The 17245-nt window shown below is 39.3% G+C and overlaps 1 protein-coding gene across 1 annotated transcript in view; it reads right to left on the minus strand.

Annotated features, from left to right (window-relative positions):
- Positions 1-1553: 1553 nt before the first annotated feature.
- The window catches only part of G3BP2 (G3BP stress granule assembly factor 2), a 41158-nt gene continuing 25466 nt past the window's right edge, over positions 1554-17245 (minus strand). Inside the window, exons 6-12 of the mRNA XM_060781354.2 lie at positions 17005-17107; positions 15754-15934; positions 12370-12468; positions 9790-9892; positions 6071-6199; positions 5768-5886; positions 1554-4363 (exon numbers count right to left, since the gene is read on the minus strand). Coding sequence (XP_060637337.1) covers positions 4091-4363; positions 5768-5886; positions 6071-6199; positions 9790-9892; positions 12370-12468; positions 15754-15934; positions 17005-17107 — 1007 coding nt within the window. The 3' untranslated portion in view covers positions 1554-4090. The remainder of the gene's footprint in view (positions 4364-5767; positions 5887-6070; positions 6200-9789; positions 9893-12369; positions 12469-15753; positions 15935-17004; positions 17108-17245) is intronic.

Consider the following 17245-nt stretch of genomic DNA (forward strand, 5'->3'; position numbering starts at 1 on the left):
TCCAACCAATAAAAGCTTGCAAACTTGTTTGGTTTTAAGCAGCTGATGACGTGAAAATCAAGGAGGAGAAGTGGTATGAAATCTCTGTAGCATAAACAGAATCATGGGTGACTTGGCACTTCTGCTTGATTTTCTTAATGAAGACCCTACTATTTTAAAAGGGACATGATTTCACTATGTTTAAGTAACTATTAAACAAGTAAGCGGTCTTAAATGATGAGATTGTACTGCATGGCATCTTGACACGTGGGCTGAATGCACTGGTAGTGAAGAGAATGCTCAAGAATAAGGCAACTCATTGCTACTGAACTAACTGGAAGAAGTGTGATTTTGTTATCAATATCCACAGTAGGACTAAATGATGAATGGGTTGTAAGTTTTTCGGGCTATATGGCCATGTTCAAGAAAAGGTTTTTATATCTGTGGAATGACCAGGGTGAGACAAAGGACTCTTGTCTGCTGGAGCTATGCGTGAATGTTTCAACTGACCACCTTGATTAGCATTTGATGGCCTGGCAGTGCCTAGGGCAATCTTTTGTTGAGAGGTGTTTTGCTGTTTTTTTGCTGTTGTAATTTTAAGGGTTTTTTTAAATACTGATAGCCACATTTTGTTCATTTTCATGGTTTCCTCCTTGCTGTTGAAACTGTCCACATGCTTGTGTATTTCAATGGCTTCTCTGTGTAGTCTGACATGGTGGTCCAGCATTTCTGTGTTCTCAAATAATATGCTGTGTCCAGGTTGGTTCATCAGGTGCTCTGCTATGGCTGATTTCTCTGGTTGAAGTAATCTGCAGTGCCTTTCAAGAACATGAACAAAAAAAATGAACAAAATTTGGCTACCAGTATTAAAAAACTCTAAAATTACAACAGCAAAACAACAGAGAGGAAACAATCAAGGATTGTCTGCACATTGCACCCGCCTCCAAAAAACCTCTACATAACCTGTCAAGTTCAGCACTTTTAAATTTTGTCCATTACATTTGGCCCGGCCTTTTAGATTTTAAATGCATCATGTGTCATTGTTTTTAGTGTTTTATTGTCTTGCTTGATGTTTTATTATTTGCTTATGAGTTTTACTGTTATGTTTGTATGTTGTTTGTTGCGGCCTTGGCCTTTGTAAGACGCATCGAGTCCTTCAGGAGATTTTGCGGGGTATAAATAAAGTTAATAATAATAATCTAATCACCTCTCAACAAAAGATTGCCCCAGGCACTGCCAGGCCATCAAATGCTAATCAAGGTGGTCGGTTGAAACATTCACACCTAGCTCCAGCAGACAAGAGTCCTTTGTCCCACCCTGGTCATTCCACAGATTTATAAACCCTTTTCCCTAGTTCCAACTGACCTCACTACCTCTGAGGATGCTTGCCATAGATGCAGGCGAAATGTCAGGAGGGAATGCTTCTAGAACATGGCCATATAGCCCGAAAAACCTACAACCCAGTGATTCCAGCCATGAAAGCCTTCGACAATACACAATAGGATTGTCTTTCCACACAGAAACCTGCTACACTAGAGCATTAATCCCACCGAGAGAGAATTCGTGACCATTGATGAATGCTGCAGACATCAGTAGTTTATTGGTATGTTTAGTCAAAACACATTCAAAAATGGAAACTTAAAAGTAAATACTTTCCACCTGCAACAAGTAAACTAGATTCTACTAGCATATAATGCTTAACACATTACAGCAATAAAGATGGTAGTCCACTGTCTTGCATACCTACTAAAGCCAAAAAGATGGTTAAAGCAAGTTTGTTGAAATAGGAATGTAATGATAGCAAATACTATCCATATCAACAAATCAGCAGTTTAAACAGGTCAAAGATCTGTCACTTTTTTTCTTCTAGAGGTACATTTATTGAAAAGGAGGGACAAGAACACTATGAGTCCACAGTACAGTAGGTGAACAGTCACCATGTAAACTTCTGTGTATGCTTCCAATATTGTAATTTCATGGCATTTAAAGAAGCAAGCCAGAAAGCTGAATGGCTCAGTAGCTCCTCTAATTGTCAGTAACATTTTTTTTCCAATTATTCCTCCAGTGCCATTTGCCTTAACAGTTTTAACAAAAAAAAAATGGCAGGGCAATACCATAGTACTAAACAAGTCAAGAAACAGAAAACACTGGTAGGCAAACTGCTTGCTGAGAACAGCAGTTTAAAGAAAGGCTTCCCAACTTAAGTCAAGTTTATGGTTTATGGTGAGGCATTCAAGTACGACATTTCCAGGTATCATCTGAAAATGAAACAGTTCAAAACATAAAACACCCCAAAATATAAACATGGAATTAGAGAAATGTTGTCCCAGAAAGTGTATGAAAATAGTGCAAGACTTACCGTCAAACATAGAAGACCTCAATTTGGGGGGTGGAAAAAGAATGATACAAATTCACTATCCCACCTGTACATACAGGAAGGTTTTCCCACTTTTTTTAATCGTTACTTGAAACCAAATGCTCCTTACATTTGGGAATATTTGTCACATCATAACAAGTGAGGTCTTCCATGCTTAGAGCAGCTCTGAGTGGTCACATACTATTGCCTCCCCTCCTCCTCAAGAGTAAGCCTGAGGTTTGCCGAGTTGTCCAGTGTGAAGCTGGGGAGTATTGTTTGCTACATTTGCCGTTTTCTGGAATGTGCTATGTTTGCAAACAGGAACCTGGAAACAGCAAACCTCTCACCAAAATGCAAGAAGCTCTACAAAGTCCAAACACATACGGGGAGTTTTCCCTCTGTGTACAAATCTGCGCCGCACAGGCAAAGTTGCTTCAAGGTTTTGTGCAAAACGGGTGACAGTTTCAAAAACTGGAAATAGCAAATACTCAAGCTATTGTCCTGCTCTGCGAAAATTGCAGTATCCTTGAGTGTAACGTGTTAATTAGGTTATCGGGAGTATACTTAAAATGAAGGTACACGCTTGATTAACTTTGGACTTCTCTATGCAAGAATGCACTCTCACTTCCATAACTCCACTTGTTAAAAATGCAGCTACTACTTCGTACCTCCCTTTCTCAAAAGGCTTCAGAAGCTTGTTAGCTGTAGAGCTAGGCAAATAATATTCCAGCAACTTTTACTGATTTCAAGATACTGCAATTTTATACAATGATTTTATAAACATTTTTACAGCTGTTAAGAGTTTTGCAGCACAGCCATTCATACACTATACTGTACAAAATCACCAGCAAGACTGGAATGATGTATTTAATAGAAGGCACCATCATGCTTATTACATTACCAGAGACCTCAATACAGTAAAGACAATTTTTCACTGTACACTGCTTACAGAAAGGGGAAAAGGGAGGAGGAGTGTGTTGAGCAGTCAGCCATTCCTCTTCTGGAGAGGCAGGGAGCTCATAAGATTCTTTTCTTTTTTAAAAAAAAACTCATTTTGCTTTCAGGACTATGATTTCTGAAGTTTTACATTTGTGTTTACAGCTAAATTGTTTCTTTCTGGAACATACTTGTAGTCTTGTTAAGGTCTATGTGTGTATATATATATATATATTGGTCACAGCAAGCAGAGCAGATGCCCGCATCGTTTCACAAGCTATTTTTTTCCTTGCTGCTTTCAGCAGATGTCAACGTAAAATGAGTCAAGTACCCATTAGCACGTTTAAGTTCATAAAAACATGAGTTGTTTGGAGCCAAGTGTTCTAAAAGGGGGGAAAGAGCAAGCTTCTCCAATTGCAAAGATTGGACTATTTGCATTTCCAACAGCAATAGGCAGAAACAGTAACACTTACACAAAATGTGCAGCAAAGGATTATTATTTTTTTTTTTACAATGAAAGGACCTTAACTCAATTAGGTACGCCCTTTGTCCTTTTTGTTGTTGTTGCTGCAGAAAGTTTAAATGGCCATTTCTCAGTCCTTAATCTCCACGTCTAATTTATAAGTTAACAGTGTGACTTCTTTGTGAAACTGGGGAAAGAACGTCCACCTCATTTTAACTTGTAACCAAAAGATGTTTCTCACATCAAAGAAATGATCAAAAAAGGCTGTGTTACATTCCAAAGCCAGAAAATTAACAAGAATGCAAACACGACGAATAATGTATCATTGCCAAGACTGCCTGCCAACACTGGTGTCTTCAGCGACGTTGACCTGTAAACCGGCCCTCCATTTGCCCGGTTCCTCGTCCAGAGCCAAGTTTCTGGGACATGCCACCCCGCAGAGGCGGCCCTCTTCCATCACGATCTCGCATCATTCCACCACCCACTATGCCACGTGGGCCCCCAGGACCTCGGTCGTTGCGCCGAATATCCCTGCGGTCATCACCACCACCTCGAGTCTCCCTTTCACGAGCAGCTCTGGTCTTCTTTTCTTCTACATTCAATCTCACCTCACCACGGAACATAATGGGCTTTGGGGAGAGAGAAGAGAGAGAAAGTATTGATATAAAAGTTTGATTAGTTTAACAATATCCAAATAGGACACAAGTAGTAGACCAGGTGTTCTGCATGCTAAATATCCCATTGGCAATCCCCGTTATTTCCAGTTAAAAGGGTCACAGAAAGGATGGACCTTTGCTTTGCTTCTTCCAGCATGCTGGAAGAAGCAAAGACCACCAGCATTGAAGCGTTGGCCCTCCACCATCGACTCTGCTGGACCGGCCACATTGTCCGGATGCCCGACCATTGTCTCCCAAAGCAGTTGCTCTACAACAAACTCAAGAATGGAAAACGGAATGTTGGTGGACAGGAAAAGAGATTTAAAGATGGGCTCAAAGCCAAACTTAAAAACTCTGGCATAGACACGGAGAACTGGGAAGCCCTGGCCCTTTACCGCTCCAGCTGGCGGTCAGCTGTGACCAGCAGTGCTGCAGAATTTGAAGAGGCACGAATGGAGGGTGAAAGAGAGAAACGTGTCAAGAGCAGGCACATCAAGCCAACCCCGACCAAGACCGCCTTCCACCTGGAAGCCAATGCCCTCGCTGCGGAAGAAGATTCAGATCAAGAATAGGGCTCCACAGTCACCGCTAGGACACCGAAATTGGAGGGCCATCATCCTTGGACTAAGAGGGATCGCCTAAGTAAGTAAGGACCATAAAAACTACCTCTCTACTAAATACAGGGTGCAGCATCATAACTTCCTTTTTTCAAAACTTAATAAAACCCATTGTATGAATCAGAAAAAAATATATAATGTAGGCACATAGCTAAAGTTTTGTTTTACATAGTTTTGAAGATCAAATTAGGTAGGTGACGTCCCCCATTCTCCATACACTGAGTAAACCGATTTCTGGCGTTTGTAATTACTCTTGCCAGCATAGCAGGCGTTATGTTGGCAATTTCTTCCTGGATGTTGGTTTTCAAATCTTGTAGGGTCCTTGGACGGTTCACATAAACATGGGATTTGAAAAAACCCCATAGAAAAAAATCACAAGGAGAATCTGGAGAGCGGGCTGGCCACTCCAAATCTGCTCGAAAAGTAGGCCTCAACGGCAAAAGCACGCTCCTCACTGTTGCAACGTATGATGGTGACTGAACTGTGTCCCGCCTCTCGAACAAGACCACTAGCGCTCCGCTACGTTTTCAACCGACTGAATGCACGCATTTTAAAAAAGGAAGTTATGCTCCTTCACCCTGTATTTGAAAGCCAGATGTTTCATCCCTTCATTACGGGTTTACAGTTATTTATGGATGAAATAATCCGGAGGATACGACTTTGAAAGGTTAAAAAGACAGAATCCAAAGCATTTGTACATAGTAATGCAAGCAATCCCACGCCTCCTTTAGCATACACTGACCATAGTTGGACTACTTACTTTTGCCAACAAAATTTTCTGAACAGGTTCAGAGTCATCAAATACTACAAATCCAAAGTTTGGAAGTTTTCCTCCAACACCTTTAGTATTGATGCGAAGTTCGACAACATTCCCAAAACCTATGAAAGCATAGTGCATGTGGTTATGGGAAGGAAGGCACAGCAAATCAACTGACACAGAAGGCAATATTTTCAGTATTCGTTACAGTGGAACTCACAATATATGGAATTACAGTGTTTAAGGACCTAGGAGTCCCATCTTCCATGCAGTATGTCTCTACAAAATGAAAGATGTGTCACTTACTCATGAAGAATTCTTTCAGTTCATTCTCATCAATATCGTGTGGCAAGTTCCCAACAAACAGCTGGTGACTATCTGGGTAGCGAATTATCCGACGATTGTCTGATTCGTTCTGATCCATATCCCCTCGGCCTACAGTTATTCCAAACAGTGATACAGTTATTCCAATCAGTGCAAATCTGTGTATTTTAATTAGTATATGCCGCTTCTATCTATATATATATAAATGCTCTGTGCATAATGAGTACCTTAAAAACAAAAGAACCAATTAACGAAATCACACCAAATCTGGCAACAAAACGTCTCACAACAAAAGGAGTGACCATCACTCAAAAAATTATGATTTTGTCATTTGGGAGTTGTAGTTGCTGGGATTTATAGTTCACCTACAATCAAAGAGCATTCTGAACTCCACCAATGATGGAATTGAACCAAACTTGGCACGCAGGACTCCCTTGACCAACAGAAAACATTAGAAGGGTTTGGTGGGCATTGACCTTGAGTTTGGGAGTTGTAGTTCACTTACATCCAGAGAGCACTGTGGACTCAAACAATGATGGATCTGGACCAAACTTGGCACAAGCACTCAATACGCCCAAATATGAACACAGATGGAGTTTTGGGAAAATAGACCTTGATATTTGGGAGTTGTAGTTGGTGGGATTCACAGTTCACCTACAATCAAAGAGCATTCTGAACCCCACAAACGACAGAATCGAGGCAAACTTCCCACACAGAACCCCCATGACCAACAGAAAATACTCAAGGCCATCCAATCCAACTCCCTTCATCAGGGCAAGAAAACATAATCAGAGCCCTCCTGACAAAGAGCCATCCAACAATAGATATAGATAGATAGATTGATATGATTCACACACACAGAGATATAGTATCAAAGATTTGAAAGGGACCCTTTCAACGATATGTTGCATGTTCCAGGGTGGGCAAACCAGACAATCTCTACATCAACACTGACAAAGAAACAGCAATAAATTCTGTTTACCCACAAGCATAAAGAAATTACAAATATTAGAAACCAACACTTTCTCATTACTTTATTTTCCAGATCAACAGACTGGGCCACAGCAACGCGTGGCAGTGGACAGCTAGTTTGTATCTAAATGACACCTGTTTTAAAACTTTGAAAAATAGGTTAGTTGCTTACTTGTAATATAATAGCAATAAAACTTTATTAATATCCCTCCCATCTCCCCAAGGGGACTCAGGGCGGATTCAAAGCCAAAAGAAAAAAAGAGGCAAACATTCAATGCCTCAGTACAGTACCAGAAAAAACATAGTGACCCAAATAATCCTGTTTATAAAAACAAGTTATAACATGATACTTACAGATTGAATAAAGCATGACCTAACAAAAATGATCCATATATTAGAGACCTAAACATAAAACATCCACATTCAATGACAAACATCCACAGAAATTCACTAAGATGTGCTAACTGATTATGTAGGCAATGATGCTAATTGGGCTAACATGATCTGATCAAGCCCGAATATAATAGCAGTATTTTTAATCAGACGTCTAGTGACAAGATATTCATCATTTTGCAGAACGTGCAAAAAGAATCTGTGAACCCCACCTCCTCCAAGATGAACTGAACCACCTCAACTGGGCTCTACAGGCCAATGGATACTCCACCTCAGAAATCAGAAGAGCTGCAAGACCGAGAACAAGCCACGAGAGTCAAGATGAAGATCCACCCAGAGGAAAAGTGTTCTTGCCATACATCAAGGGAACCACTGACCACACAGGGAAGTTGATGAGGAAACATAACATATAAACTATCTACAGACCCACCAAGAAAATCCAACAAATGCTACGTTCAGCAAAGGACAAGAGGGATCCTCTCACTTCTGCAGGAGTCTACCGTGTACCATGCAGCTGTGGACAAGTCTACATAGGGACCACCAAACGCAGCGCCCAAACACGAATCAAGGAACATAAAAGGCACTGCAAACTACTTCAACCAGAAAAGTCAGCCACAGCAGAGCACCTGGACACAGCGTATTATTTGAGAACACAGAAATGCTGGACCACTCTAACAGCCACCATGTCAGACTACACAGAGAAGCCGTTGAAATCCGCAAGCATGTGGACAATTTCAACAGAAAGGAGGAAACCACAAAAATGAACAAAATCTGGCTACCGGTATTAAAAAAACTCTCAAATTACACCACAAAATAACAGAGAGGAAACAATCAGGGACATCTAATCACCTCTCAACAAAAGATTGCCCCAGGCACTGCCAGGCCAACAAATACTAATCAAGGTGGTCTGTTGAAACATTCACACCTAGCTCCAACAGATAAGAGTTCTTTGTCCCACTCTGGTCATTCCACAGATATATAAACCCTTTTTCCTAGTTCCAACAGACCTCACTATCTCTAAGGATGCTTGCCATAGATGCAGGCGAAACGTTAAGAGAAAAATGCCTCTAGAACATGGCCATATATCCCGAAAAAACCTACAACAACCCATACATCATTTAGTCCTCCTCCTCTCCATATGCTAATGAGCAAAAGAAAGTTTTCAGTTGTTTTTGAAGGAAAGAAGGGAGGGGGTAGCTTTATTTCTTAAGGGAGGAAGTTCCAGAGGTCTGGGGCAACCATGGAGAAGGCTCTCTCTCTCATCCCTGCCAGCCAGGGACGGGATCAAGAGAAGGGCCTCCTCCGCTGATCACAGTGCACGAGTTGACTTATAGGAGGAGATGCAATTGGTCAAATAGTCTGTAATGGTTAGATCCGAGATTCTCAAACTGTGCTCCTCCAGATGTTTTGAACTACTTATCCCACAATTCCTAACAGTTGGTAAGCTGGCTTGGATTTCTGGGAGGTCTAAAACATCTAGAGGAGCACAGTTTAAGAAGCACTGGGTTAGATAGACAGGTCAGACCAAAACAAATAAACCAGTGTTTCTCAACCTTCCTAATGCCGCGACCCCTTAATACAGTTCCTCATGTTGTGGTGACCCCCAACCATAACATTATTTTCATTGCTACTGCACAACTGTAAGTTTGCTATTGTTATGAATCGTTACGTAAATCTCAGACATGCATTTTCATTCACTGGACCAAATTTGGTACAAATACCTGATACACCCAAATTTGAGTACTGGTGGGGTTGGGGGAGGGGGAGGATTTTTGTCATTTGGGAATGGTAGTTGCTGGGATTTATAGTTCATCTACAATCAAATAGCATTCTGAACTCCACCAATGATGGAATTGGACCAAACTTGGCAAACAGAAGTCCCGTGACCAACAGAAAATACTGGAAGGGTTTGGTGGGCATTGACCTTGAATTTTGGAGTTGTAGTTCACCGACATCCAGAGAACAATGATGGATCTGGACCAAACTTGGCACAAATATGCCCAAATGTAAACACCGGTGGAGTTTGGGGAAAATAAACCTTGACATTTGGGAGTTGTAGTTGCTGGGATTTATAGTTCATCTACAAAGAGCATTCTGAATTCCACCAGCAATAGAATTGGGCCAAACTTCCTACACATATCTCCCATGAGCAACAGAAAATACTGTGTTTTCTGATGGTCTTTTGGCGACCCCTGTTACACCCCCTGGCAACCCCTCCCAGAGTTCCTGATTCCCAGGTTGAGAAACACTGAAATAAACTGACTTTTAAAAGTCCTTCAAAATCCAGAGCCTACTGCAAAGTAAAACAACATTGCCAGCACTTGAAAAAAGCCTACCTGGTCTGGGTCCTCTTGATGGGAAACCTGGTCGCTCTCTTGGACGCTGTTCACGAACGCGAGGAGGCTGGGACTGGGTTTCAGGTTTTGTTTCTACTCTTTGCTGGAACAAGACAATCAATTATCAGCAAAAATCTAATACAGAAATCTGCATTAGCAGAAAGAGCCTTAAAAGCCAAAGCAAATCGACTCACAAATGCAGAACAACAATACATATTTTATAAAGTAGGAAAATATTTTTTCATTAATTCCTCTGTACCAATCCAGGACTGTAGGGCTCGCACCTCAAACTGCAAACCAGACATGAACAGGGACACACAGAAATCTGTTCTACCTCATGTCTTATTCATTGTACAAAGCTCTGTTTATTTCCCTGTTTTCTCTATGAGTTCTCCCTTACAAATAATTCTACTTCTTTATCTCACCCTAAGTTTTTGAATCATTTTATGTACATGTTCACTGTCATTATGTTTGGTTTATTGTTTTCTTTCTTTCTTTCTTTCTTTCTGTTTTGTGTATATTGTTTATATGCTTATATGTTTTATATTTTAATGCTATGTTGTTTATTTTATTGCAATTTGTACCTTATTTTACTGTAATTTGTTGTTCGGGCTTGGCCTCATGTAAGCCGACCCGAGTCCCCGTTGGGGGAGATAGTGGCGGGGTATAAATAAAGTTTATTATTATTATTATTATTATTATTATTATTATTATTATTATTGGAGCCAAGAAAGGCTACAACAAATAAGAAATCTTTCTCTCATGCACAGGCCAGGTATCTGTTTGCTTACAGATCAGTATAGATGGGCATTGCTACTTTGGATTAACATGTTTTGTAACTTATTTATGAAGAGTAATGTGAGACCTATTTAGGCCATGTCTGGTCCAAAAGATTCCATTGATTCATTAAAAAAAATATTTTTAAGATTGAACTAGATAATCTCTTGACTTTCCTTTAAACAATGCTAAATGTTTTGCCTGAGAAAGCTGTAATTTCATACAAAGGAAAAACACTGAGGACACCAGTTTTCCAAACTGTCCAACCAATGCAATCGTTTGGGAAAAGATCCAGGAAATGACCAGGTATGATATCCCCTATCATTCAGTTTAGAAATGCATAAGTAGAATTTGTATAGCTACAGACTGGAAACCAACAAAAGTTCCATTCTTGGCATTCTAATGCAAATGTTGGTAGTTTCCATTTTTAATTATGTAAAATGAAATTTGGTCAAATACTAAATTGCTCTCTCATAAGGGAAAGCAACATGGAACCCTCAAATGTGAATTTAAAACAGTTTTAAATTGATGAATTATTTGAGTATCTAATGCTATAGTTTTGCTACTGAAGTTACATTCTAATTTGACGAACCACTGTTTAAATTACCGTATATACGCGAGTACAAGCCGACCCAAATATAAGCTGAGGCACCTAAATTTACCGCAAAAACCTGGTAAAATGTATTGACTCAAATATAAGCCGAGAGTGGGAAATTCAGCTACTGGTAAATTTCAAAATAAAAATAGATACCAATAAATAGGAAGTCAGTTTCATTTTCTTAAGTGGCAGAACTTGAAATAGCAGCAATGGCATAAGAACTATTAATTATTTCTGTATGAAATTATTGTTTCTCAAATACTAAGACTAAAACTCTCCAAAAATTTGTTTCAATAAGGAATAGGGTCTCCACCATATTTTTAAGAAATAATGTCCTAGGAAAGACACATTTTGCATTCTAAGCATTTTGAAAAACGGTGCAGATGTAAGGAAACAAGAATTTGTATGTGTACGAACCCACACGATCCCTTCATTCATCTGGAGAGGCCCTGCTTACGATCCCACCGGCATCGCAAGCGCGATTGGTGGGGACGAGGGATAGGGCTTTCTTGTTAGTGGCCCCTCGACTCTGGAACTCTCTCCCTAAGGACATCAGGAAGGCCCCATCGCTAGCAATCTTTAGGAGGAGCTTGGAAACATGGGTGTTCCAGTGTGCCTTCCCAGAATAAGGAAACTCCTAGAATTATGTCCCAACGCACTTTATTTAGAGATCTAGGATATCTGCATGCCCACCCCCCTCCAAACACCCCACCTTTCATGCTCAGCACTTTTTAATTTTAATTTTAATTATTACATTTGGCCCGGCCATTGTTTTTAACTTCGTCATTGCGTGTTGTTAATCTTATTGCTTGTTTTTTGTTTTATTGTTGTTTTATTGTTGTATTTTGGACTCGGCCTCATGTAAGCCGCACCGAGTCCTTCGGGAGATGGTAGCGGGGTACAACTAAAGGTTTATTATTATTTTTATTAAATGCCTTAGTTTGGTAACTACAAAAAAAAAACCTTTCCCCATTTCCAGTTTTTTCAACGCCTCATGTTATTTTACCACAAGTTTTCTTAGAATGTGTGTGATCCCCGTACTGGCAAAATGTAAACAAACCAGACGACAAGTAGTCATAAATTGGTACAGAGCACTAGATTTCAAATCAGATAACGAAATGGTACAATTTAAGCAATTGCTTTGTTAGTGAAGCAGTTTGCAGAATACATATGGAGATAATCTAAGGTGTTCACAGACTGGTTACCTGTGAGACTGGTGCTTTAACATGGGTTGGAATTCCAGAGGAAGAAACAGTACCACTAGGAGGCAAGTTTTTACTGGTCACTGAAGCCCAGGAGAAAGCCTGCAGGAAATGCAATAAACCTGGTCTACTGATCATGGTAAACCACTGACAATACTTAAGGGAATACTAAACCAATGAAAACATTCTCTTTCTGTTCCAAAACAGTGTCAGGAATAAACAGAACCACAACACAGCATTAGCACAACAGATTATCAAAGAAGATAGTTTTAGCTACTCCCTCATTTTAGTAGCACAGAACAAAAAGTGCAGCATAGCTTCCGTACTTCTCACAATAACACTCACGCCAACCTTTTTACATTGATAAAAATTATGCAAAACTAAATTTTCTCTTGTAGAGCTAAGCAGAATTAATATGCCATTGGTTAAGATAGCGTGAATAGATCAATCCTTTCTTTTCTTGATTTAGTTCCTCTCACACGTTCACAACTATGATAGCATGTGATATCAGTGATGGTATCAAGTGATGAGAGTTAACATGGATCTCCTAAAGCAGTGGTTCTCAACCTTCCTAATGCCGTGACACCTTAATACAGTTCCTCATTTTGTGATGACTCCTGACCATAACATTATTTCCATTGGTACTTCGTAACTGTAATTTTGCTACTGTTATGAATCGTAATGTAAAGATCCAATATGCAGGATGTCTTTTCATTCACTGGACCAAATTTGACACAAATAGCCACTATACCAAAATTTGAAAACTGGTGGGGTTGCCGGGGGGATTCATTTTGTCATTTGGGAGTTGTAGTTGCTGGGATTTATAGTTAACCTATAATCAAAGAGCATTCTGAACTCCACCAACAAAAGAATCAAGCCAAATTTGGCACACAGAACTCCCAAGACCAAGAGAAAGTACTGGAAGGGTTTGGTGGGCATTGACCTTGAGTTTGGGAGTTGTAGTTCACCTACATCTGTGGACTCAAACAATGATAGATCTGGACCAAACTTGGCATGAATACTCAATATGCCCAAATGTGAATTCTGGTGGAGTTTGGGGAAAATAGACCTTGACATTTGGGAGTTGTAATTGCCGGGATTTATAGTTAACCTATAAACCCAGCCCAAAATGGATCTGCACCAAACTTGGCACACTACCGACATGATCAACATTAACTACTGGTGGGGTTGGGGGGGGGGCTGTTTTGAATTCTGGAAGTTGTCATTTACCAACACCAACAAGGATGAGGACAGGCAGACATCTTCAGCCTTCTCTGCCACAAGGGTTCCTAAGACCATCAGAAATATGTGTTCTCTGATGGTCTTTGGTGACCCCTCTGAAATCCCCTCACGACCCCCCCAGGGGGTCCCGACCCCCAGGTTGAGAAACACTGTCCTAAAGAGATATGTTTACATTAGAACATACTGTTTGGTTCAGCCTTTTCCCTTGACATCCAAATCGATTCTGTGGCACTCATCTTTTACCAACTGAGGTTAGTGGAGCAGATGGGACCAATACTGAACAGAAATAGGCTGGGAACCTACTCAGACTAATGTGGTGCATTACACATGGGGATAATTTACTATGAAAGAAATTCAGATGTTTAAAATACAGTGACTAGTTATTGACTGAAACTGGCAAATGTATTTTGCTCATTTCAGGCCATTTTATGTTTCCAAATACTGTTCAGAGCTCTTTTTATACTTCCAAATACCACAGCTCATTTTATGTTTCCAAATACCATTCAAAACTCTTAACAGCTTGAGCTCAGGGTATGTAGGTGAATCTGTCAAATGGTTAACATCATCATCTGAGGCCCTTTCCTAACTCCACCACCAGCAGAGCTTTGCTGGGTAAAGATCCAAAATGGGCCTTTTGCTTGTGGTCCTTGTTTATAGCTATCACAAGGGAGGCTTGTTTGGGAGCATGAACCTTGCTAACATGAAGCAAAGATCCTCCCTTTAAAGCTGCTTTAAAGTTGGTGTTTTTACTTAGCTGATACCTAGCTTTCCTCTCACCATCTTGAAAGGAGAACATCCTCTGAGATTGTTCTATTTTTAAGCAGTCATCTATTTATAAACTGCTTTGGCTTTATTCACAACTTTGAAGAGATCAAACAAAATTAGGTTCCTAATTTCCAATCTAGATTCAAAACACAATTTATAAAAGGAACCTCATTAAGAGGGAAGGTTGTTAACATTCGCTGCCATCAAGACCAATTCCTAAGTGATTTTGTCTAGAAAGAGAGAGGCACAGAGGATCACACAAACCATTCTTGATCTCAAGACTGTCTCAATGAATCAATAATATTGTGTCTGGATGTGATTCCTTAGAAGAAGAAAAAAATAACAAAAACTATTATTCTATATAGAGAAAAGAAATTCCTGTATTAAAGGTACTGAAAGCTTTCAAATCTTCTTTCCACAATCCCCAAATAATTAAACAAACTTGAGTTTAAAGCACACAAAGCTTGGGATATTGATTCTCACAATCTGAAATCAAGACTTTGAACTGTATAAACTTACAATTATAATACGAGATGAATAAAGATTCAATAATCATACCATACTAATGAGTCAGAGATAAATGCAATTCTATACTTTTAGTCATCTCTAGACCAGTGTTTCCCAACCCTTGGTCCTCCAGGTATTTTGGACTTTAGTCCCCATAATTCCTAACAGCTGGTAAATGGCTGGGATTTCTGGGAGTTGAACACCAAAACACCTGAATGACCAAATTTTGGGAAACATTGGTCTAGACCAGGGGTCCTCAAACTTTTTAAACAGAGGGCCAGGTCATAGTCCCTGAAACTGTTGGAGGGCAGGATTATAATTTGGAAGGAAAAAAAAACCAAACATGAATGAATAAATGAAAAAAAATGAATTCCTATGCACACCACACATATCTTATTTGTTGTGCAAAAAAAAGTTTAAAACAATACAATAATTAAAATGAAGACCAATTTTAACAAATATAACCTTATTAGTATTTCAATGGGAAGCGTGGGCCTGCTTTTGGCTGATGAGATAGGATTGTTGTTGTTGTTGTTGTTGTTGTTGTGTGTTTTCAAGTAGTTTCAGATTTAGGCTGACCCTGAGCAAGAGTTGGGTAAATGACCTTGGAAGGTTGTATCCGGCCCCTGGGCCTTTGTTTGAGGACCCCTGGTCGTAGACCAATTGAGATTTCCCTTTGAATTTGGATTACAAGAAACTTGTGTATACATTTATACATATAAAATAAGCTGAATAAAGTTCTGGAGAATTAACAAGATAAGAACTGTATTGTAAGTAGTTCTAATTGTGATTATGGCTACCTGGGTTTCTACATAATCTTGTTTTGCTAAACAGTTTCAATCTAATTGGACAATGCATCCCGATTTAACCAACCTTTGGTGGTTCCTGTGGTAGAGAAACTGTTTCTGCAGGAGGTGGGGATGGAGACTTTTCTTCTAGTTCTTCAATGGTCTTTTCTTCAATGTCAGGTTTCAATTCTTCAGTTTTTGATTCAGATTCCAGCTCTGGTTCGGGTTCATGAGAAGATTCTTCCAAGGTTTCTTCTATTCCATTACTGAAAGAATTAAACACATCAGATACCGTTACGTTTCCAGTAGCATAAAAGTCTTAAAATGTACTAACATGGACATAAATCCAAGTACTAGTTTCAGTTACAGAGAACAGGATTTTCATAAGCATTCATTTACCATTCAGCAAAGTGGCTAGTTCAGTAAAGCCAACCAACTGGATGGTGACTCTTAAGGGGAAAAACTTGACTCTGTATGCAACCATTCTTCATTTCTTAAATCTATGTATCTAATCCATCCCTAATCCATATTATGCATCCCTTCAGATAATTATTGGACTGCAATGCCAAGCAGCCTTGACCAGCACAGTCAATGGTGAGGAATGCTGGGTGCTGCAGGCCAATAGCATTTGGAAAGCTTCGTGATTTTTATTTCTGAAATAAGCTGTCTTGCAATCCATGTTTATATTGTTCTCCTTCAGTTGAGATGCAATTTCAATTACTTCTTATTATTAGCTGCCAGCATCCAGACAAATCCATTAATCCTACACAGGAAGAAAAAATAACAACACTGTCCATTATACAATTATCTTATTTGCCAATGAATGCATTTGAAGAGATTAATTTTCATCCAAGTTGGCTCTCTATCAACTGCACCTACATTTTAGTTGCCTCCTCAATGACATCATCCACTTACAGTGGATGATGTCATTGGTTTTTTACAGAAGTCAGTAAAATTGCCTGATTACACAGAAATAAACCGAATAGTAAAACATATTATAAAACATCTCATGTTTTTGTTATCAGCATTACCAAAGATAAAAAGGCTATAGCTCTCATGGAAGATCTCCAGAAGTAGTTAGTCCAATTGTTCTTCCATTGTTATGATTGCCTGAGTTTTTGAAATTCACGATGAACACAGTCTAAAAAAACTCCCATTCAACTTTGAACAAATGTTCCCAATATTGTGTTTTATTGCAAGCAAGGAATAAATACATGAAAACATAATTTCTCAAAACTGTCTATTTTGGATTTTTATTACTTAAATACCTATAATGATTAAACAAAATAAATTTAGCATATATTTATTTTCACATAAACATGTAGGCCCATCTTACGTTACGGGGTGATTATCATAGTAAGCGCTGCTTGCATTTTCTTGAGTGGGCTCAGGAGATGGCTGCCTTTCTTCATGTTCTTCTTCTACTTCATCTTCTGACTCTGAGACATTGGAGAAATGCATTTTGAAATGTTATCACCATCATTAGTGTTATCATTACCAATTTATTTATAACAATAATAATAATAATAATAATTTTATTTGTCGTGTCAGGGCAAACAGTCAATTATATTACATTT

This window comes from Anolis sagrei, chromosome 6 (genome assembly GCF_037176765.1).
Source record: "Anolis sagrei isolate rAnoSag1 chromosome 6, rAnoSag1.mat, whole genome shotgun sequence".
Taxonomy (NCBI): Eukaryota; Metazoa; Chordata; class Lepidosauria; order Squamata; family Dactyloidae; genus Anolis; species Anolis sagrei.